This window comes from Marmota flaviventris, chromosome 8 (assembly GCF_047511675.1).
Source record: "Marmota flaviventris isolate mMarFla1 chromosome 8, mMarFla1.hap1, whole genome shotgun sequence".
In the NCBI taxonomy this organism is placed as follows: domain Eukaryota; kingdom Metazoa; phylum Chordata; class Mammalia; order Rodentia; family Sciuridae; genus Marmota; species Marmota flaviventris.
The window spans coordinates 132,874,282-132,898,717 of NC_092505.1; the positions used below are offsets into that span (position 1 = coordinate 132,874,282).

At 37.7% G+C, this 24,436-nt stretch overlaps 1 protein-coding gene across 1 annotated transcript in view; it reads right to left on the minus strand.

The window, feature by feature from the left end:
* Positions 1–24,436, minus strand: part of Dock3 (dedicator of cytokinesis 3) — a 589,868-nt gene that overhangs the window by 434,653 nt on the left and 130,779 nt on the right. The window contains exon 3 of the mRNA XM_071614941.1: positions 12,351–12,406. Coding sequence (XP_071471042.1) covers positions 12,351–12,406 — 56 coding nt within the window. The remainder of the gene's footprint in view (positions 1–12,350; positions 12,407–24,436) is intronic.

Here is a 24,436-nt window from a genome sequence, read left to right on the forward strand (position 1 = left end):
AGACTTCAGATCATCTGAAGCATGTATATCCTGAATTCTTTATCTGACATTCCATCTGCTGCAGATATTACCTCTTCTAAAGGTGAGATGACCTGCATTGCTTGTGGTCCTTTCTTTCCTTGTCTTTTCATACTGCTCACGTTTCTTTCTGCTTGGTGAAACTGTTGTGTTTTTGAAATTTTCCCCCTACATATTTATATTGCTCTTGTATAGTTGAAAATTCTCCCTTGCAGGGTTGGGCGGCGGCTGTGCTCCTCCTCCAATTGGGGTGATCTGTCTACCAGGCTGACGGGCCACTGGGGCTGATATGCCGGTCAGTCGCAGGTCTGCCTACCTTGCAGGCACAGGTGGTGGCTCTGCTCTGCCCCTCCTCCAATTGGTGTGACGTGTCTACCACGCCCGCAGACCCCTGGGCCTGTTCTGCAGGTCGGTCACAGGTCTGCCTACCTTGCAGGCGCGGGCAGCGGCTCTGCTCTGCCCTTACTCCAATTGGGGTGACGTGTCTACCACGCCGGCGGGTCACTGGGCTTGTTCCAAGTGCGGGAGGCGGCTCTGCTCTGCCCCTAATCCAATTGGGGTAACGTGACTACCACGCCGGCAGGTTGCTGGGCCTGTTCCGGGCGCGGGCGGCGGCTCTGCTCTGCCCCTACTCCAATTCGGGTGACGTGTCTACCATGCCGGCAGGCTGCTGGGCCTGTTCCGCCGGTCGGTCGCAGGTCTGCCTACCTTGCGGGCATGGGTGGTGGCTCTGTTCAGCCCCTACTCCAATTGGGGAATCGTGACTAGCACGCCAGCAGGTCGCTGGGCCTGTTCCGGGCGCGGGCGGTGGCTCTGCTCTGCCCCTATTCCAATTGGGGTGACGTGCCTACTGCGCCGGCGGGCCGCTGGGCCTGTTCCGGGCGCGGGCGAAGGCTCTGCTCTGCCCCTCCTCCAATTGGTGTGATGTGTCTACCACACCCGCGGTCAGCTGGGCCTGTTCGGTTGCAGGTCTGCCTACCTTGCGGGCGCGGGTGGTGGCTCTGCTCTGCCCCTACTCCAATTGGGGCGACGTGTCTACCACGCCGGCCGGCCGCTGGGCGTGTTCCAGATCTGCCTACCTTGCGGGCGCGGGTGGCGGCTCTGCTCTGCCCGTACTCCAATTGGGGTGTCGTGACTACCACGCCGGCAGATCGCTGGGCCTGTTCCGGGCACAGGCGGCGGCTCTGCTCTGCCCCTACTCCAAATGGGGTGATGTGTCTGCCGTGCCAGCAGGCCGCTGGGCCTGTTCTGCTGGTCGGTCGCAGGTCTGCCTACCTTGCGGGCGCGGGCGAAGGCTCTGCTCTGCCTCTACTCCAATTGGGGTGATGTGTGTACCACGCCGGCAGGCCGCTGGGCCTGATCCACCGGTCCGTCGCAGGTCTACCTACCTTGCAGGCGCGGGCGGCGGCTCTGCTCTGCCCCTCCTACCATGCCCGCGGACCACTGGGCCTGTTCTGCCGGTCGGTCGCAGGTCTGCCTACCTTGCAGGCGAGGGCGGCGGCTCTGCTCTGCCCCTCTGGCTTGATGACAAAGTGAGAGAGACTCGGGTGTTTGTGACTCACTTTCTTTACCAGGAGACTAACTGTTTCTGTCGCCGCTGGTATCGCTGAAGTTCTCTCCTCCGCCGCTTTCTGATGACATCAGATCTCTGCCCTGTTGGTATCCCATGCGAATGGCAGCATTTTGTTCCCTTTGCCGGGTGACCAAAGCAACGGGTGAGTCCTGACCGGCCCTCAGAAGCCCCGTCTCAATCCTGTTGCCACTGCCTATGAAGGCTTGGTTGGTATTTACCTCCACAGTATTCAGCAGGACCCGGACCAAGAAGCAGTTTCCGCGGGTTCTTTAGCCCTGGGCCAGAGCAGTTCCGGGAGCCGGAATTCGGCCGCTCTGGGCTCGGTGTATCTTCTGATAGGAGCAGGCTCCAAGAAGCAGTTTCCACGGGTACTTTAGCACTGAGCCTGAGTAATTTGTCTGCGAGACGCAGGCGAATGGCAGCCTGAAATTACCTGTTCTATGGCTGAATGAGTTGCGATCAGTCGAAAACAGGGATGGTGATGTCAGCTCTCCAAGATGGTGGCCGCTGGCTTCCTCTGTGGTCTGACCGGTGTGGAGAACCGAATTGGACCGCTTCTTTTCCCCGTCTCAAACCCAGAATTCAGCACTGAGCACGGTGATTGCACAGCTGGCAGAAGCCCGCAGAAGCCCGCAGAATCCGCAGCGCTGTATCTTTGTGTTGCTATCTCGTCGTTTTCCAACACGCGCCGCAGACTCTAGTTGCGGGGCGATTTGCTGAATAAGCAGCGTGACCCTCCGTGCAGACAAATCTCTCGCGTTTGAGCCCCCGTTCCTGATCCTCGTGCGATGGAAATCCTTCCTCTAGGTTTTGGAGCACCCCAATTTTTCTGGAAATTCCTAACAAGATAGCTTTTAGCCGTTCTAACTCGTCATTCTCCCGCACAGTGACGCGGTACATGGGGGTGATGCACTCCCTACGCCGCCATCTTCCGCTCCTAAAAAAACTAATTTTAAAAAACAGTAAAAATTGACACATTTATCCTATCATCACCAGCATCCAAGGATTTTGAAATAAATATGGTTTAATTTACTGTAGTTTCCTTAAATAAATCATACTGATCTTTTCAGATGAAAAATAAGCCAATGATAAAATCCTAAGAAAAATTCAGAATGACTTACTATACTTATTATCACCTCACATCTGTTAATATGCTATTATCAAAAAGTAAAAAATTAAGAAATAATGGTATGACGATCAAGATGGCAAAATAGAGAAGGCAGCTTTCCAATTCAAAAAATTGGTTAGGCAGCTTCTCTATATTGTGAGTGGAAAGGGGGGAGGGGCTTTATTGGGAATTAATACTGGGCATTCAAAGCAGATCAGGGACTCAGGAGGTTGGATATGATAGAATAAGGAGAAAATTCCATGCTTATTTAATCTCCAGGATAAACAAAGAACTCAAAAAACTTAACACACACACAAAAAATCAATAAACGGGCAAAGGAACTGAACAGACATTTAATAGAAGAAGAAATACAAATGGTCAACAAATATATTTTAAAAAAAAATTCATCATCTCTAGCAATTAGATGTAGAGAGCCACTACACAGGAGCTGAGTGTCCCCTAGCTTTGAGTGATGGAAATGTGGGAAATGGCTTCCCTGACCAGGAAGCAGATGGGTTGCCCATCTCTGCACATCAGAGGAGCACAGCTTTGGGAGTGGGAGTTACCCAATGGGAGTGGGCTGTCCCTTGTAACATTACCCCTCTGCCTTATATAGATGGAAAGCTCTTTCAAAAAGCCTCCCCAAATAAAACCAGGGTTCTAGGCTTGCTTCCTTGTCTTTCTTGCATGCCTTGCCCGCTTTGTGGGAGTTGGGTCAGAGGAGCCATCACAAGACCCAAAGAAAAATTTTCTCTTTGTGTGATTATTTCGTGCCAGCCCAGTTAACCTAGAGTGACCCTGACTGATTTAGTCATGTGTTGCAACAATTAGAGAAATGCAAATTAAAACTAAACTGATATTACATCTCATTCTAGTCAGAATGGCAATTATCAAGAACACAACAACAATAAGTGTTGGCAAGGATGTGGGGGAAAGGTACACTCATACATTGCTGGTGGGACTGCATATTGGTGCAACCAGTCTAGAAAGCTTTATGGAGATTCCTCAGAAATCTTGAAATAGAAACCACCATTTGACTCAAGTTATCCCACTCCTCAGTATATACCCAAAGAATTGAAAATCAGTATACTCCAGTGACATAGCCACATCAATGTTTATAGCAGCTCAATTCAAAATACCTAAGCTATGGAAACAAGGTAGATACCCTTCAACAGAATAATAGATAAAGAAAATGTGGTATATATTGGAACATTACTCAGCCATAAACAAGAATAAAATTATGGCATTTGCTAGTAATGGATGGAATTGGAGACTATCATGCTAAGTTTCATGCTAAGACAGACCCCCCCAAAAAAAAAACAAAGGCCAAATGTGCTCTTCAATATGTGGACACAATAAGAAGGGGGAGGAAACAATAGAAGCTCATTGGATTAGACAAAGAGAAAGAAGAGAAGAGAGGGGATGGGAATAGGAAAGAGAATAGAATGAATCCAATGTAATTCCTGTGTTCATTTACACAAACAGTGTAAATCTAAATCATGTATATCCACAAGAATGGGATCCTATTTAGAATAAGTTATATTCCATGTATGTATGTCAAAATATACTCTATTGTCATGTATATCTAAAAAGAACAAATAATAAATAAACAAAATAAAAAATGTTTTTAAAAACTGGCAAGGATGTATTTTAATTCTTTGAATTTATTTTTAGGCTCTGTAATCCTAAGTCAATAGCTTGGGGTTGTTAAGTGCAATGTTTCTGTGTTCCTCACCAAATTGCGAGTCATTGCCAAAGCTCATGACAGTAGCTCTCAGTATAGGGTGGGATAGACTGGTAATGTACAAATTGTGTATTTTGTAGTAAATGTATTCAGAGTTCTAAACTGGAAGACCCAATAGTTGGGATTTAGTCTTGGCTGACCTTTGGAATTCTGCCAGTGGATATTTGGGATTTCATCCATATGTCCTGTTGCTGGGGACATGCTCATCTCTGCTGAAAGCCTAGATCTCGGAGGCCGCCCATAAATTTAACTTTTAGCATGTAGGGTCCAACACTCCACAGGTTTCACATTCATTTGTAATTAAGATTAATATGTAAATCAGATGTCAATTATCCAGCATAGACACTCTCTATGTGGCTATTATTAACAGCTTTCTAATAGCTCTTGTGAGGCATCAGAAACAAAGGGAGGTCTCTCTCCTTAATACCTGGGGCCTATTGCCCTAGTCAAATTTTCTTTGTACCTGCTTCAGTCACATATTATGTCCAGGCACATAATAGGTAACTGTTAGGTCACCTGGCAACTTCTTTTATGACTTCTCAAACTCTTGCCTCTGCTCATGGCCACAGAATGCTTATAAATAGTTCCCACACTGACCACCTCAGTTCCCACTGAACTATCTGCCCTGCCCGCAGGCTGAAACAATTTTGCTTGCTTTTCACTCAACAACTTCCTCCCACTGATTCTAGGTCCATTAACATCAGCCTTGCTCTCTATTCCACAGGTTCCCCCAAGCCAATATTATACCTTAGATGTTCTTTCCTCTTTGTGTCTATACTCCCCTTCTCCCCTCAGCACCTGTGGCTGCCACCATCACCAGTCAAGATGTCACAAGATGAACATATTTCTTATATTCAAATTTTCCAACTTTCTATACTTCTATTATTTTTTTACTGTCCAGTATTGAATTTCAGTGAGTTCCCTTAGTTACCCATCTCACTGAGAAACAGTCTTCCCTCTATTTAGTCTGATAAGGAAATGCTGAGAAGTCCTCTAATCTGCCATCTTCTCCCCTTTCTCCAAATTCTTTTCTGGATCTCCCCTTTCTCTAATTTATTTTCTTGATCTCTAAGATACTGTTTCCTGTCTCCATCTACAGAACTGGCTACAACTTTTCAGCCTCTTCTAGTTAGGTTCTCCTGTTCCTCCCAGTTCTACACACTAGTTCCCAAGGATTCTGTCTTTACTGCAGTTCCTCTCCATCTACACTAACTCCTTTAGTGTTTTCACCCAGCCTCCTGGCTTTAGATTGTTTACATTCAGCCAACTGCCTATTTCATATCTCTGAAAGTCATTTCAAATTTAACATATGCAAAATGTAATTCTTTGATTTTTCTGCAAAATATATCCCTTCCCAAACTTCTTTATCTATATAGGTAGCAACTACATCCATACTCAGGTCAAAAATCCTGGAATCATCCTTGATTTCTCTTTTGTCTATATGCTACTAGAAATTCTTTGTGAGCTCTCACTCCAAAATTTATACATTATTTTACCTTGTTATCTTATTCCAGTGAACATCTATGTTCAAACAATTATAACATCTTCTACAAATAATTATAATCTTCCATTCTCTTTCTCTCCTCTCTGTCTTCTACAAATATTTGCTTTGTGGTTATTAGGAGACTTATGTAAAATATCTTATAACACCTTTTTTGAGCTAATATATTGAATCACATAAAAACTCTACAGTTTTAATTCCTACCACAAACCTTATTATTGATGCCCCAATTAACATCTATTATGTTTGGGATGAAAAACTGTTAGAGTTATTCTTAATACTTCTGTGTTTTAACTTAATACTAGAATTATAAGTGATTTTCTGCCACCTGTATAACATGACAGTGCTCTGCATATTTCAATACATTTGCCTTTACACATGAATTCTATATTTTCATAGACTTTCGTGTTCCCTAAAGTTGTTCCAACTTCAAGAAATCCTTTCAGGACTTTTTTTTAAATGTAGATCAACTCCCTTACTTATTACTGCCTGGGAAATCTTTTCTCTCACCTTCATTTTTGAAGTAGAGTTTTGCTAGGTTATAGAATTTTTTAAATTTTATATTTGTTATTTTTAGATATACATGACAGTAGGGTGTAATTTGATATATTATGCACATATGGAGTAAACCCATTACAGTTCTGATCCAGAAATGGGGTTTTTGTTTATTTGCTTATTTTTTGGTATCAAGGATTGAACTCAGGGGTGCTTAACCACTGAGCATATCCCCAGCCCTTTTTTAAATATATATTTTATTTAGAGACAGGGTCTTGCTGAGTTACATAGGGCCTCCATAAGTTGCTCAGGCTGGCTTTGAACTTGCAATCCTCCTGCCTAAGCCTCACGACATGCTGGAATTACAGGAATGTGCCACCACACCAGCCTGGGTACAGAAATCTTGGTAGGTTGGGGCAGGGGGGCATTCTTTTAGAACTTTGAATGCATTATCCCACTCCCTTTGTCCTGAAACGTTTCTGCTGAGAAATGTGCTAACAGTCTTATGGAAGGCTTCCTTATATATTATATGTTCTTTTTCTCTTGAACTTTTAAAATTTTTTATCTTTGACTTTTGAAAGTTTGATTATAACATGTATTGATAGATATAAATTTATTTCAGTAAGGTTCTTTGGGCTTCAAGAATTGATCTCCATTTCCCTCCCCAGATTTGGGGAGTTTTCAGCCATTTTTTCCTTTTTTTTTTTTTTTTTTAATAAATGACAGTGGACTGTATTACAATTCTTATTACACATATACAGCACAATTTTTCATATCTCTGGTTGTATATAAAGCATGTTGACACTAATTCGTGTCTTTATACATGTACTTTGGATAATGATGTCTATCACATTCCACCTTCCTTGCTAATCCCCTACCCCTCCCTTTCCCATTATTTCTTTTCTTTTCTTTTTTTTTTGCTGGTTTGATTATTTTTTTATTTTATTTATTTATTCTAATTTGTTATACATGATAGCAGAATGCATTTGAATTCATAGTAAACATATAGAGCACAAATTTTCATGTGTCTGGTTGTACACAAAGTAGAGTCACACCATTCGAGTCTTCATACATGTACTTAGGGTAATGATGGCCATCTCACTCCACCATCTTTCTTACCCCCATACCTCTCCCTCCCCTTTCCCTGTCTAAAGTTCCTCCATTCCTCTCATGATCCACCCTCCATCTCCATTATCCACATATCAAAGAAAACATTTGGCAATTTGGTTTTGGGGGATTGGGTTTCTTCACTTAGCATTATCTTCTCCAACTCCATCCACTTACCTGCAAATGCCATAATTTTATTCTCTTTTAATGCCGAGTAATATTCCATTGTGTTTATATACCACATTTTCTTTATCCATTCATCTACTGAAGGGCATCTAGGTTGGTTCCAAAATTTAGATATTGTGAATTGTGCTGCTATAAACATTGATGTGGCTGTTTCTGTAGTATGTAGGGGTGGGATAGCTGGGTCAAATAGTGGTGCCATTCCAAGTTTTCCAAGGAATCTCCATACTGCTTTCCAGATTGGTTGCACCAATTTCCAGTCCCACCAGCAATGTAGTGTACCTTTTCCCCCATATGCTTGCCAACAATTATTGTTTTTTGTATTCTTTTTTTTTAAATTTTTTATTGTTGGTTGTTCAAAACATTACAAATTTCTTGATATATCATATTTCACACTTTGATTCAAGTGGGTTATGAACTCCCATTTTTACCCCATATACAGATTGCAGAATTACATCAGTTACACATGCACTGATTTACATATTTCCATACTAGTGTCTGTTGTGTTCTGCTGCCTTTCCTATCCTCTACTATCCCCGCTCCCCTCCCCTCCCCTCCCCTCTTCTCTCTCTACCCCCTCTACTGTCATTCATTTCTCCCCCTTGTATTATTTTTCCCTTTCCCCTCACTTCCTCTTGTATGTACTTTTGTATAACCCTAAGGGACTCCTTCCATTTCCATGCAATTTCCCTTCTCTCTCCCTTTCCCTCCCACCTCTCATCCCTGTTTAATGTTAATCTTCTTCTCATGCTCTTCGTCCCTACTCTGTTCTTAGTTACTCTCCTTATATCAAAGAAGAAATTTGGCATTTGTTTTTTAGGGATTGGCTAGCTTCACTTAGCATAATCTGCTCTAATGCCATCCATTTCCCTGCAAATTACCATGCATCTTATGTGATCATAATGGAATGAAACTGAAAATCAACGATAAAAGAAGGAAGGAAAAAGCATACATCACTTGGAGAATGAACAATAGGTTACTGAATGATCAATGGGTTATAGAAGACATCAAGGAGGAAATGAAATAATTCTTAGAGATAAATGAAAACACAGACACAACATATCGGAATCTATGGGACACATTGAAAGCAGTTCTAAGAGGAAAATTCATTGCGTGGAGTTCATTCCTTAAAAAAAGAAAAAACCAACAAATAAATGATCTCATACTTCATCTCAAAATCCTAGAAAAAGAAGAGCAAAACAACAGCAAAAGAAGTAGAAGGCAAGAAATAATGAAAATCAGAGCTGAAATTAATGAAATCGAAACAAAAGAAACAATTGAAAAAATTGACAAAACTAAAAGTTGGTTCTTTGAAAAAATAAATAAAATCGACAGACCCTTAGCCATGCTAGCAAAGAGAAGAAGAGAGAGAACTCAAATTACTAGCATATGGGATGAAAAAGGCAATATCACAACAGACACTTCAGAAATACAGAAGATAATCAAAAATTATTTTGAATCCTTATACTCCAATAAATTAGAAGATAGTGAAGGCATAGATAAATTTCTTAAGTCATATGATCTGCCCAGATTGAGTCAGGAGGATATAGACAACCTAAACAGACCAATATCAATTGAGGAAATAGAAGAAACCATCAAAAGACTACCAACTAAGAAAAGCCCAGGACCGGATGGGTATACAGCAGAGTTTTACAAAACCTTTAAAGAGGAACTAATACCAATACTTTTCAAGCTACTTCAGGAAATAGAAAAAGAGGGAGAACTTCCAAATTCATTCTATGAGGCCAACATCACCCTGATACCTAAACCAGACAAAGACACTTCAAAGAAAGAAAACTACAGACCAATATCTCTAATGAACCTAGATGCAAAAATCCTCAATAAAATTCTGGCGAATCGGACACAAAAACCATTATTTCTTTAAATAGTTTTTGCCACTTTCTCTCTCAATTGTCATTCTTGTAATTCCACATTATACATCCTATTTTGTTTGCTACTGCCCTATTCATTCCTTAGGCTTCCTTTACTCTCTTATTCTTTCTTCTTTTCATTCCTCTGAACAGATGGTAATTTGTCTGAGTTCACTGATTCTTTCTTCTATTTGATCAACAACACTGTTCTATTAAACTTTTCTGGAGAGGTATTGTATTCTTCAGCTCCAGAATTTATGTTTGGTACTTTTTTCTCCCTTATAGTTTCTGTCTATTTGTCAGTTGTATTGTTTGCACATCATTTCCCTGATTTATTTTAGTTATCTATCTCTATTTTCTTGTAATTCAGTAAGCTTCTTTAAGACGATTATTCTGAATTGTTAGGTAATTGCCTAGAACTCTATTTCTTAAGGGTAAGTTATCAGATATTTATTTTGTTCCTTTTTTTGTGTCATATTTCCCAGAACCTTCATATTCCCTGCAGTTTTGCTTTTGTTTGTGAACATCTGAAAAAAATGTTTTAAGGTCTCGCTTCAACAGGAAATTATCCTCACCAATCAGCCATGAGATAATCTGGGAGTGTTCTGAACCTTATCTATGGTTGTGCAAGTACCATTCCTCACTTCTTCCTTGGAATTTCAGGTTGTGCACCTTCTCCCAATCTCCCAAAGCCATGCTGGCCACAGTAAGTCATCTATCTCTTTATCTTAGGGATATAAGGTCAGGACAATGGATGCATGCTCTGTTCATACCTCTTCCTCCTAGGGTCAAAATCTCAAGAGTTTTGCACCACTAATCTCACAGAGCTGTGTTAGCTGCAGTGAGCTACCCACTCCTTGTCTTTGTTCTTACCTGCTTCTACACATTTAACTACATAGGTTACTTTAGCAACTAGAACGAAACAGGATTAAAAAAAAAGCCAATCTGGAATGTCCAGAAATGCCAGGGATGTTGAATGGACGCTCAACTCACTCTTTCTTTTGACCAAATAGAGGAAACTCAGGCTGAGGCAAATATTGTTTTTGCAGCATGTGGAAGGAGCTGACATGGGAAAAGTGAAATTGCTCTGATTCAAATTGGCTATTCTCTATTTTGTGTTCCACTGGGATCCTGCAAATTCTTCACTAGATTTTGGACTTGCCCTAAAAGTATACTGCCCCACACAACATTGTTAAATCCATATGGGGAGAGGCAAGGCTTTCATATTCTGCCATGTTGCTGATGCAATAAAAGACTACCACTTTGTAATTGGACTCTACTGCACCACACAACAAATTGAAAAATTCTCTGCAGAAGAAAGCCAAAGCAAGCATGGAGCTTTCCTTTTGTGCATACTTTACTTCAGGATCACAAACTGTCAAGATCCTGCCTATATTAATTATTCTCCACTGCCTGAAGACAGCTGTTTTTAAATAATTTCCACGAATTTTACAACTATTATTCTGTACCATTAAATATTGAGTATTTGGATACAAACTTGATTCTAGGTAGGTTTCTAAGATTTATATTCAAAACCAGGTTAAGACTGCATTCAACAAATATAATTCTTTATAATTCTTTGTATAGCCATAATGAAAACTGATTCTTACATGGCCAAAATAAGTTCTACACTTTCCTTACTAAAACTGATTCTTATGTGATCAAAATGTTCCCTAATCTTTTACTGATATGATAAATAAGGCACATGACTCTTGGACTTAAGATGAGTTCTTTATAATCGAAAAGCATTTTTTGAGGCACTCTACTTCTGTGTCTGTATACATTTTTTATAATTCCTTCTCTCACCTCACTCTATATGGTTTCTGCTCAATTTCAGCTCTGATTATTTGTATTATTAACCCTGCTATTATAAATCAAGGATACCATTTTGAATTTTGGAATAAGCCACTCACATTCAAAAGAAAATTTTATCATCTTATAAAATACAAGCTTCACTGATCATAAGTATCTAAAACTTTCTTTTTTCACACAATTTCTATCCAATATTTATGAATTTGACAATCCTAGTAAATAAACGTGAAGGAGCAGATTGTTCCTTGCAAAGATACACTAATGTGGGATTTGCATGTTTTCCACACATCCTTGTGGCTTTATAAATTTTGTTAAAAGAAGAACAAGAAGTATGCTAGGGGCTGGGAGTATAGTTCAGTGGTACAGGGCTTCCCTAGCATGGATGAGGCTCTGGATTCAAGCCCCAACACAACAAATTTAAAAAGAATTATGATAGTTGCATTTTCATATCAGAATCAGGTATTTTCAAGTGTGTGATCAAACTATGCATGAATTTTCAATAATGTCTTCTTATCCTTAAGGCATATCTCTGTGTTTTTTTTTTCAATTTCTAATTGCAAATAAAATACTTTTTTAAAAGTCTCTTTCATTTTGACTACAGAAGAAAAATAACAGATTTATATCTAATTCCTATTCTATCAATGACTAGTCTCAAAATGGCACAATTTCTAAAATATACTACATATATAACAATTTTTATAAAAATAAAAATTAAGGTTACTTCTCCAAGATACAAGAAAAAAGATAAAAGTTGTCAGAATTTTAAGAAAAAAATTGTCCTCAGAATCATATATAATAATAAACATACATTTTTGCCAGACTATCAATAATATATTTTATACTATGAGCAAAAAAAGAGAAAGTCTTCCTTTTCAACCTATAATAATTATAAGTAAATTTATATTTCAACCTATAATAATTATAAGCAAATTACTTACCCCCTATTACTGACAATTGCTTTTTTCAAGTGAATGTAGTTTGCAGGAAAGATACCCTGTACGGGAAAAAAAGATTTCCAGTTAGAAAAGTAAATTGGGATTAACATCTCATACATAATGAAATAGCAATGGAAACATAGTGAATCTCCTATTGTAGCAACTACTTTGCATATTTAGAATGCAAAATTGCACAAACTATATTAGGTAGGGATTTCATGAACAGGTGCAAAGAGGGTCTATCCCCATGAAAAAAAACAAACTTAAGCATGATAAAATAAATTTTTTAAGTTTTGTAAAAAGAGTACAGATTGGAGATGGTACATCAAATCACTCTCAGGTATTATGTACAGAGCTCACTATTTATCTCCAAAGCAACATCATTACTTAACCAATAATTTATAGATTATCCAAATCTAAGTTGGAGAAATAATTCCCAGACTCAGGATTATATTTAGATGCACAAGAATACATCAATTTTGGAGTTTTTATGCACATTTTTCCTTTATTTCTTCCAAACTATTCCCATTTTTATATTTACCACAATTTGACTAGATTGTCAAAGTGACAAGGAATGTATTGCTTTTAAAACCATTTCAGTTTTTCAACCATTGTTCACTACTTCTGATGTATTCTTTCAAATAAAACATGATAAGTTTAAAAGTCTTTATACTCTGGCCCACACTACCACCAATTACAAACTGAATCTGTACCACACAAGGCTACGAGCAACTGACTACAATAATAAATTTTATATATTGGCTCAAGACAAAGTCACTCTACACCAACAAGGAATATGGGAGAATACACAAAACCTAAGATAAAAAACAAAACTGCATCAGCCATAGCTAAATGATGGCTATGGATTATCTGAAAAGGAAGAATTGAAAATAAAAATTAAAAAACACACAGGATTAGCACTAGGCATCACAAATTCCTCCTAGCCAAGAAAGAGTCAGACATCTGGAAGAGAACTGGACCAGCCACTGCTGTTAAGCAGAAATGAGATCCCTTCCTCTTGAAAGTTCACAGAGGATGAGCGAAAACATGGACTTATACTCTCTCTTGGTAATAACATGGCAGAAGCTTTTTCCTTCCCCTATAGGCGCACATGTACTAAAACCAGCTCAAACAGAAGGTTAAAATAAGATGCAATATCTCAGCATAATAATCAAAATGTCCAGATATCAATAGAAAATCAGCTTGTTATACCAAGAAACATAGAAATACCAAACTGAATGAAACAAAAACAATACATGTTAGCAAAAAAAGGAAAAAGATGCTTAAATTATCTGACAAAGACCTTAAAGCAGACATTATAAAAATGTTTCAACAATCACTTGAAACCAATAAAAAAAAACAGAAAATCATGGAAAATAAACCAGAAAGTTTCATCAAAGAAACAAAACATGCTGCATGGATTCAACAGCATAATAAGAGGAGAGACAGGAAAGAATCAGTAAACCAGAATGTAGGACAATAAAATGATATAATATTAACTATAAAGAGAAAAGAGAACTATAAAAAGTGACCAATTTCATTCTGCCATTACTTCCCTTTCTCATCCCTCTTCCTTCCCCCTCAATTCTGATCCTCTGCTCCACTGAGCTTCTGTTTACATGGGGTCCTTCTTTTAAAAAAAAAAATCCTATATCTCTCTAGCTTCCACATATGAGGAAAAAGCATTCAACTCTTGACTTTGAGTATGGCTTATTTCATATAGCATGATGCTTTCTACTTCCATCCATTTGTCAACAAATCCCATAATTTCACTCTTCTTTATGGCTGAGTAAAACCCCATCATAAATACATATCACAATTTCTTTATTCATTCATCTATTGAATGACATCTAAGCTGTTTCTATAACTTAGTTATTGTGAATTGTGACATAAACATTGGTATGGATGTATCTCATTAGTATGCTGATTTTAGCTCTTTTTGATAAATACCAGAGTCAGGTAGCTGGGTCATTTTTTCATGAATCTCTATACTGGTTTCCAAGAGGTTATCCTAGTGTGAAGTCCCACCAACAATGTATGGGTCTGCCTATTCCCCCACACTCTCACCAATATTTATTATTATTATTTTTCTTTATGATTGTCATTCTTACTATAGAAAGATGAAATTGCACTGAGATTTGATTTGCATTCCCCTGGCTGCTAAGGATGTTGAACATTTTAATTCTTTATAGTTGTAGATGGACAGAATGCCTTTGTTTATTTTTATATAGTACTAAGGATCAAACCCAGTGCCTCACACATCCTAGGCAAGTGCTCTGTCACTGAGCTACAGCCCCAGCCCTGAACTTTTTATTCATATATTTGTTGGTTTCTATTTCTTCTTTTTAGAAATGTCCATTTAGATCATTTATCCACTGATTTTTGAGGGGTTTTTTTGGCATTAACTTTTTTGAATTCTTTATATATTCTAGTTATTAATATCCTGTCAATAGAGTAATGGGGCAAAGATTTTTCTCTCATTCTGTAGGCTCTCTCTTCACATTCTTGTTTTATTTGCTTAAGGAAGGCGGTACCTGTGCCAATGTGCATGCATGAACATATCACAATAAATTCCACTTATATGTATGTACGACTGTAATGCACGAGTTAAACAAATTAATATAAGGAATACCAATAGAGTACAGGAAAGTAATTGGGGGAGGGAGGGGGATGATGGGGACCGTACTAGGAATTGAACAGTAGCAAATTATGTGCATTGATGAATATGTCAAAATGAACCCCATAATTATTTATAATTGTAATGCACTAATAAAAAAGAAATAATCACAACTGCAAGAACCTTAGAACTATGTCAAAAACAAGAAAATACTTAATGTTCATGTCACTGAGTCCTGGAATAAGAGAAGATAGAGAGCTAGGAAAAGACTTAAAAAAGTACATTAAGAAATAATGTCATGCTGGTGAGGACACATCAATAAGAAATCTGTTCACTGATGTGGGAATACAAAATGGCACAGGCACATTGGAAGACAAAGAACAAGTATAAAATTGAGCACAGGAAGAAAAAAACTAAACACAGTTTTATTATACAATTCACCAACTGCACTCCTAGGAATTTACCCAAATGAGTAGAAAACTTATGCATGCATGTGTATGTGCACACACACATACACACACACACAAAAACATGCATACACAAAAAATTGTAGTCTTACTTATAAATGACAAAATTTAGAAGCAACAAAGATGCCCTTCAATACATGAATTAATAAACAAACGGTAGCCCATTCATACAATGGAGTATTATTTAACAATAAAAAGCAAAAGCATGTAGGAAATTTAACTGAATATTGCTAAGGGAAAGTAGTCACTCTAAAAAGTCTGTATACTGAATGATTCCAACTATATGAGGTTCTAGAAAAGGCAAAATTACAGAAGACAATAAAAAGACTACAATGGGAGATAAAAATGATGACAATGTAGAGCATAGGACACTGTTAAAGCACTGAAACTATTCTGCCTGATAGTATAAGGATGAGTATATGCTATTATGTGTTTGTTAATCAAATCCACAGAATTATACAACACAAAGAATAAATCCTAATGAAAGTGTGTAATGTTAATAGTGTATTAATATTGCTTTATCAATGGTAATAAATGTACCACATTAATAATAGTAGAAACCGTAGGAAGAATAGGGAAATTATACTCTCTATTTTTCTGTATGTCTGTTTAAAAATACACTCTAATAAAAATATAAAATGAAAAAAGTAACAGAAATTCCCCCTAATGTAGTAACAGATATAAACCTGCAGATTCAGGAAGAAGAATAAATCCCCCAAATGAATAAACTCAAAGAAATGCACACCAAGACACAATAGAGTCATACTTCTGAATACAAGCAAAGAAAAATTCTTGAAAGTAACAAGAGAAAACACACTTCTCAACTATTAAGGGAAAACAAATGACAGCAAACTGTTCATCAAAACTATAAAGGGAACTGTGACCACCGACAGAAAAGGCCCAGTGGCCCGCGGAGGGGCAGAGCTGCCAACTATGCCTGCAAGGTAGGCGGGCCTGCGACCCACCGGCAGAACAGGCGTAGCGGCCTGCTGAGAGGCAGAGCCGCCCCCTCCCCCGCGCCTGCAAGGTAGACGGAACTGTGCCCACCCACAGAACAGGCGCAGCAGCCTGCTGAGGGGCAGAGCCGCCCCCTCCCCCCGCGCCTGCAAGGTAGACAGAACTGTGACCACTCACAGCAGGCCCAGCAGCCTCCTGAGGGGCAGAGCCGCCCCCCTCCCCCCGTGCCTGCAAGGTAGGCGGAACTGTGACCACCGGCAGAACAGGTAAAGCGGCCTGCTGAGGGGAAGAGCCGCCCCCCTCCCCCCGCGCCTGCAAGGTAGACGGAACTGTGAACACCGACGGAAAAGGCACAACCTAAACAGACCAATATCAATTGAGGAAATAGAAGAAACCATCAAAAGACTACCAACTAAGAAAAGCCCAGGACCGGATGGGTATACAGCAGAGTTTTACAAAACCTTTAAAGAGGAACTAATACCAATACTTTTCAAGCTACTTCAGGAAATAGAAAAAGAGGGAGAACTTCCAAATTCATTCTACGAGGCCAACATCACCCTGATACCTAAACCAGAGAAAGACACTTCAAAGAAAGAAAACTACAGACCAATATCTCTAATGAACATAGATGCAAAAATCCTCAATAAAATTCTGGCGAATCGGATACAAAAACATATCAAAAAAATGTGCACCATGATCAAGTAGGATTCGTCCCTGGGATGGAAGGCTGGTTCAATATACGGAAATCAATAAATGTTATTCACGACATCGATAGACTTAAAAACAAGAACCATATGATCATCTCGATAGATGCGGAAAAAGCATTCAACAAAGTACAGCATCCCTTTATGTTCAAAACTTTAGAAAAACTAGGGATAACAGGAACATACCTCAATATTGTAAAAGCAATCTATGCTAAGCCTCAGGCTAGCATCATTCTGAATGGAGAAAAATTGAAGGCATTCCCTCTAAAATCTCGAACAAGACAGGGATGCCCTCTCTCACCACTTCTGTTCAACATAGTTCTCAAAACACTGGCCAGAGCAATTAGACAGACGAAAGAAATTAAAGGCATAAAAATAGGAAAAGAAGAACTTAAATTATCACTATTTGCAGGTGACATGATACTATACCTAGCAGACCCAAAAGGGTCTACAAAGAAACTATTAGAGCTAATAAATGAATTCAGCAAAGTGGCAGGATATAAAATCAACACGCATAAATCAAAGGCATTCCTGTATATCAGCGACAAATCCTCTGAAATGGAAATGAGGACAACCACTCCATTCACAATATCTTCAAAAAAAATAAAATACTTGGGAATCAACCTAACAAAAGACATGAAAGACTTATACAATGAAAACTACAGAACCCTAAAGAGAGAAATAGAAGATCTTAAAAGATGGAAAAATATACCCTGTTCATGGATAGGCAGAACTAACATCATCAAAATGGCGATATTACCAAAAGTTCTCTATAGGTTTAATGCAATGCCAATCAAAATCCCAACGGCATTTCTTGTAGAAATAGAGAAAGCAATCATGAAATTCATATGGAAAAATAAAAGACCCAGAATAGCAAAAACAATGCTAAGCAGGAAGTGTGAATCAGGCGGTATAGCGATACCAGACTTCAAACTATACTACAGAGCAATAGTAACAAAAACAGCATGGTACTGGTACCAAAACAGGCAGGTGGACCAATGGTACAGAATAGAGGACACAGAAACCAATCCACAAAATTACAACTATCTTATATTTGATAAAGGGGCTAAAAGCATGCAATGGAGGAAGGACAGCATCTTCAACAAATGGTGCTGGGAAAACTGGAAATCCATATGCAACAAAATGAAACTGAATCCCTTTCTCTCGCCATGCACAAAAGTTAATTCAAAATGGATCAAGGAGCTTGATATCAAATCAGAGACACGCTGTCTGATAGAAGAAAAAGTTGGCTACGATCTACATATTGCGGGGTCGGGCTCCAAATTCCTCAATAGGACACCCATAGCACAAAAGTTAATAACTAGAATCAACAAATGGGACTTACTCAAACTAAAAAGTTTTTTCTCAGCAAAAGAAACAATAAGAGAGGTAAATAGGGAGCCTACATTCCTGGGAACAATTCTTTACTCCTCACACTTCAGATAGAGCCCTAATAGCTACAGTATACAAAGAATTCAAAAAATTAGACAATAAGACAACAAACAACCCAATCAACAAATGGGCCAAGGACCTGAACAGACACTTCTCAGAGGAGGACATACAATCAATCAACAAGTACATGAAAAAATGCTCACCATCTCTAGCTGTCAGAGAAATGCAAATCAAAACCACCCTAAGATACCATCTCACTCCAGTAAGATTTGGCAGCTATTATGAAGTCAAACAACAACAAGTGCTGGCGAGGATGTGGGGAAAAGGGTACACTTGTACATTGCTGGTGGGACTGCAAATTGGTGCAGCCAATTTGGAAAGCAGTATGGAGATTTCTTGGAAAGCTGGGAATGGAGCCACCATTTGACCCAGCTATTCCCCTTCTCGGTCTATTCCCTAAAGACCTAAAAAGAGCATGCTACAGGGACACTGCTACATCCATGTTCATAGCAGCACAATTCACAATAGCAAGACTGTGGAACCAACCTAGATGCCCTTCAGTAGACGAATGGATAAAAAAAATGTGGCATTTATACACAATGGAGTATTACTCTGCATTAAAAAATGACAAAATCATAGAATTTGCAGGGAAATGGATGGCATTAGAGCAGATTATGCTAAGTGAAGCTAGCCAATCCCTAAAAAACAAATGCCAAATGTCTTCTTTGATATAAGGAGAGTAACTAAGAACAGAGTAGGGTCGAAGAGCATGAGAAGAAGATTAACATTAAACAGGGATGAGAAGTGGGAGGGAAAGGGAGAGAGAAGGGAAATTGCATGGAAATGGAAGGAGACCCTCAGGGTTATACAAAAGTACATACAAGAGGTAGTGAGGTGAAAGGGAAAAATAATACAAGGGGGACAGATGAATGACAGTAGAGGGGGTAGAGAGAGAAGAGGGGAGGGGAGGGGAGGGGAGGGGAGGGGGGATAGTAGAGGATAGGAAAGGCAGCAGAACACAACAGACACTAGTATGGCAATATGTAAATCAATGGATGTGTAATTTATGTGATTCTGCAATCTGTATATGGGGTAAAAATGGAAGTTCATAACCCACTTGAATCAAAGTGTGAAATATGATATATCAAGAACTATGTAATGTTTTGAACAACCAACAATAAAAAATTTTAAAAAAAACTATAAAGGACAGTGACACTAGTCACAATAGTCAAAAAACAGAAATGTCCATCAACTAAGGAATGGATAAATGAACGAGGTATCTCCACACAATTTGTTTCAGTCAAAAAAGATATGAAGTGTTGACACATGCTATACAATGGATGACCCTTGAAAAAATTATGCTGACTAAAAGAAATCAGACACAAAGACATGTATTATATGATTCCAATTATGTGAATTATTCAGGATAGTTAAATTCAGAGAGATAGAAGACATGTGGGTGTCAAGGACTAGAAGGTAAAAGAACATGACTGCTTAATAGATGCAGAGCTTTCTTTTTGAAGTATTTGGAACCAGATACAGTGGTGTTTATAATACACTGTGACTGTACTAAATTTCATTCATGGTAAACTTTTTAGGTATTTTAACCACATAAGTTTAACATTTTAGAAAATACATACAAAAGATCAATGCAACACAGAGTTGATTCTTTGAAAAATAAACGAGACTGATAAAGCCATGGCCAAACTAACCAAAAGGAAGAGAAGATCCAAATCAACAAAATTAGAAATGAAAAAGAAGTCATCACAAGAGACACTTTTGAAATCCAGAGGCTTTTTGAAAATTTATGCTTCAATAAACTAGAAAATAAGACATTAACAAATTTCTAGATACATATGATCTATGTAAAATGAACCACAAGGATACATAAATATAAACAAACCAATATTAAGGAATAAGATAGAAGCAGCAATTAAAATCCTTCCAACAAAGAAAAGCCCAGGACCAGATGGATACTAAGCCAAGTTCTACCAAACTTTTAGAAAACAATTAATGCCAGTCTTCCTGAAATTATTACACGAAATATAAAGGATGCTAACAAATTCATTCTATGAAGCCAATATCACCCTGATAACAAAACCAGACATAAGCATATCAAAGAAAAGAAGACTACAGACCAACATCCCCAATGAAAATGGAAAAACATCCCCAATGGAAAAATTCTTAATAAAATATTGGCAAACCACATTCAAAAACCACATCAAGAAGATAGAACATGAAGATCAAGTGGATTTCATTCCAGAGATGCAAGGTCGGTTCAACATGCACAAATTAACAAATGAAATTCACCACATAAATAGAAGTAAGAACAAGAATCATATGACCATCTCAAGAGATGCATTAAAAGCCTTTGATAAAATCCAGAACCCATTCATGTTAATACTAGAGAATCTAGGGCTAGAAGAAACTCATCTCATTTAATAAGGATTATATAGAACAAACCTAGGGCCAACATCATGTAGAATGGAAAAAACTGAAAGCATTTCCTCTAAAATAAGGAATGAGACAAAGGATATCGACTCACCCTCCTATTCAATACAGTCATTGAAACTGTCACTAGAATAATCAGGCAAGAAAGGGAAATTAAAGGGATACAAATAGGAAAAGAAGAACTCAAATTATCTTTTGCTGATTATATGGTCATATATCCAGAAGACCCAAAAATATCACTGGAAGACTTAATAAGCAAATTCAGTAAAGAGCAAGATACAAGATCAACATAAATAAATCAATCACTTTCTTATACTCCAATAATACATTAATCTGCTGAGAAAGAAATGAGGAAAAATATCCCTTTCATAATACTTCAAAAAAATAAAATAAAAAAACATGGGAATAAATCTAACCAAAGATTTGAAAGGCCACTACAATAAAAACTACAGAACACTGAAGAAAGGAACAGAAGAGGGCCTTATAAGATAGAAAGATCCCCCCCATGTTCTTGGATAGGCAGAATGAATATTATCAAAATGGCCAAACTACCAAAAGCAATATACAGATTTCAAAGCAATCTCTACCAAAATACCAATGGCATTCTTCACAGAACTAGTTTTTTTTTTAAAGTTCTTAAATTCATAGGGAAGAATAAAAGACCTAGAATAGCTGAAGGAATCCTGAGCAAGTAGAGCAATGCATCACATCATCTGATCTCAATTACACTTCAAAAACAGCATAGCACTGGCATCAATGCAGACATGAAGACAAATGGAATAGAAGACACAGAGACCCACATAGGTGCAGACATCTGCAACTTGACAAAGATGTCAAAAATACATGTTGGAAAAAAGATAGCCTTTTAAGCAAATGGTGCTAAGAAAACCAGATATGTAGGAGAATAAAACTGTATCCTTATCTTGTACCCTACAAAAGAGTCAACTAAAAGTGGATCAAAGACCTAAGATTTATATCAAAAACTTTGCAACTGCTGGAAGAAACTATAGGTTCAATATTCTAACATATTGGCATAAGCACTACTTACCTTAAAAGGACCCCTAAAACTCAAGAAATAAAACCAAGAATCAATAACTGCGATGCCATTAAATTTAAAAGCTTCTGCACCATAAAAGACACAAAAGCATGAAGAGAGAGCCTAGAGAATGTGATAAAATCTTTGCCAACTACTCCTCTGATGAGCAGGCTAGGATCTAGAATATATGCATAACTCAAAAAACTTAACAATAAACTAATTAATTAATTGGCAAAAGAATTAGACATTTCTCAAAAGAAGAAATACAAGTGGTCAACAAATGTATGAAAAAATGTTTAATATCATTAGCAATCAAGGAAATGTAAATCAAAACTACATTGAAATGTCATCTTACTATACTCATAATGTCAATCATAATGAATAAAACAATAATCTCTCTTCTACTTTTATGAGATCTACACTCTTTTTTCCTTATTTTGATTTAGGAAAAAACATTCAACCCTTGACTTGACAATCTGGATTTGGTTTACTTTACTTAGCATGATGTTATCCAGTTCTAAACATTTGCCAGCAAATTCCATAATTTCATTCTTCTTTATGACTGAATAAAATTCCATTTTATACACACACACACACACACACACACACACCCATACCACATTTCCCCAATCCATTTGTCTGTTGACAGGCAACTAGACTGGATCCTGGGATTAATAAAGAGGGAGAAAGGAGAGGAAAATGAAGAAATGGTGGAAGGTGGAATGAAACTAACCAAACTATCTTATACACATACATGAATTCACCACAGTGAATTTCACCTTATGTGTACCTGTAATGCACTAATTTTTAAAAATATTTTTTAAAAAACAGTAGACAGATGTGTAGAATAGAGAAAAGAGACAGGAGGAGGGAGGAGGATAAGAAAAGGAGAAGTACTATAAACTGAATTGGAGTAAATTGTATTTTATGCTTGAATAATTATGTAAAAATGAACCTCAATAATACGTACAACTATAATGCACCAATAAACACTTTTAAAATAAAAACATCAAATCCTTTAAAAAAGAATACAAATAATATATGCTAGTAAGGATACGATGAAAAATGTACACTTTTATACTGTTGGTGGAACTGCAAATTAGTACAACCATTTTGAAAACCAGTACAGAGATTTATCAAAAAACTAGGAATGGAACCACCATATGAACAAGCTATTCCACACCTTGGTATTCATCCTAAAAACCTAAAATCAGCATATTACAATTATACAGGCACATCAATGTTTACAGCAGTGCAATTCAGAATAGCCAAGCTATGAAACCAGCCCAGATGCCCATCAACAGATGAATGGAAAGGAAATTTTAATATATATACACAATGGAGTTTTACTCATCCATAAAGAAGAACGGAATTGTGTCATTTTCTGGCAAATGGATGGAAGTAGAGAACATTATGCTAAGTAAAATAAGCCAGGCTCAAAACATCAAGGATTGAATATTTTTGGCATATGCAGAAGGTAAAGAAAAATGAGAAAAGGTGGGGGTTCCAATGGAAATAGAAGGAAAATGAGTAGAGCAGAGGAAGGCGACTAAGGAGCGATGGGAAAAGGGAGGGACTGCAGAAGGAAATTGACCCAATTTTGCTATGTTCATATAAGAATATACATATCACTGTGAATTTCACCTTTGTGTAATTCTATAAAGCATCAATTTAAAAAACAATAAATAAACAAAAGAAAATCCAGCAGAATAAAGAAAAGGGAACAGGGGAAAGGAGGAGGAGAAGCAAAGAGAAAGTACTGGGGCTGAAATGGAACAAATTATATTCCAGATATATGCAATAATGTCAACATGAACCCCAATATTTTGTATAACTATAATGCAGTACTAAAAACATTTTTTAAAAATATGAAATAAATATATTTAAAGTCCATATTTCTTAAAATTTTTAGTTTAGAATACATAAGGAATAGAAGAAAGAGGCTTAATATTTTTTTAAAATACTGATAGAACAGACACCTTAGAATTCAGTACCTACCAAAAAAATCATTCAGGAATAAAATAGAAATCAAAATACTAGGACAAGGAAAACTAAGAGATTTTGTAGCTTTAAGGCCTATCCAAAAAAATGCAAAAGAAAATTCTATAAACAGAAAAGAAACAAACAGTAACCTGGAGCATTTAAGATGAAAACAAATGAAGCAAAACTATGGGCAGTGACAACAGACTTTCCTTTTAATCTCAGATTTGCTTAATTATTTTTGAGGGTTGAAGTAAAAATTATAACACTATGTGATATGGTTCTAAATGCATGTAGAGGCAATATTTAACACAATTATAAAGGGGGAAGGAAAAGGGATACAGAAAAGGAAGATAAGGTTTCTAAAATTCACTCCATTAAAAATGACAATACTAGCAGACTTATAAATTCTAGATGCACAATATACACTTAGGAATAACTACTAAAACAACTCTTCAAAAAGATACACAACACGTATTATACAT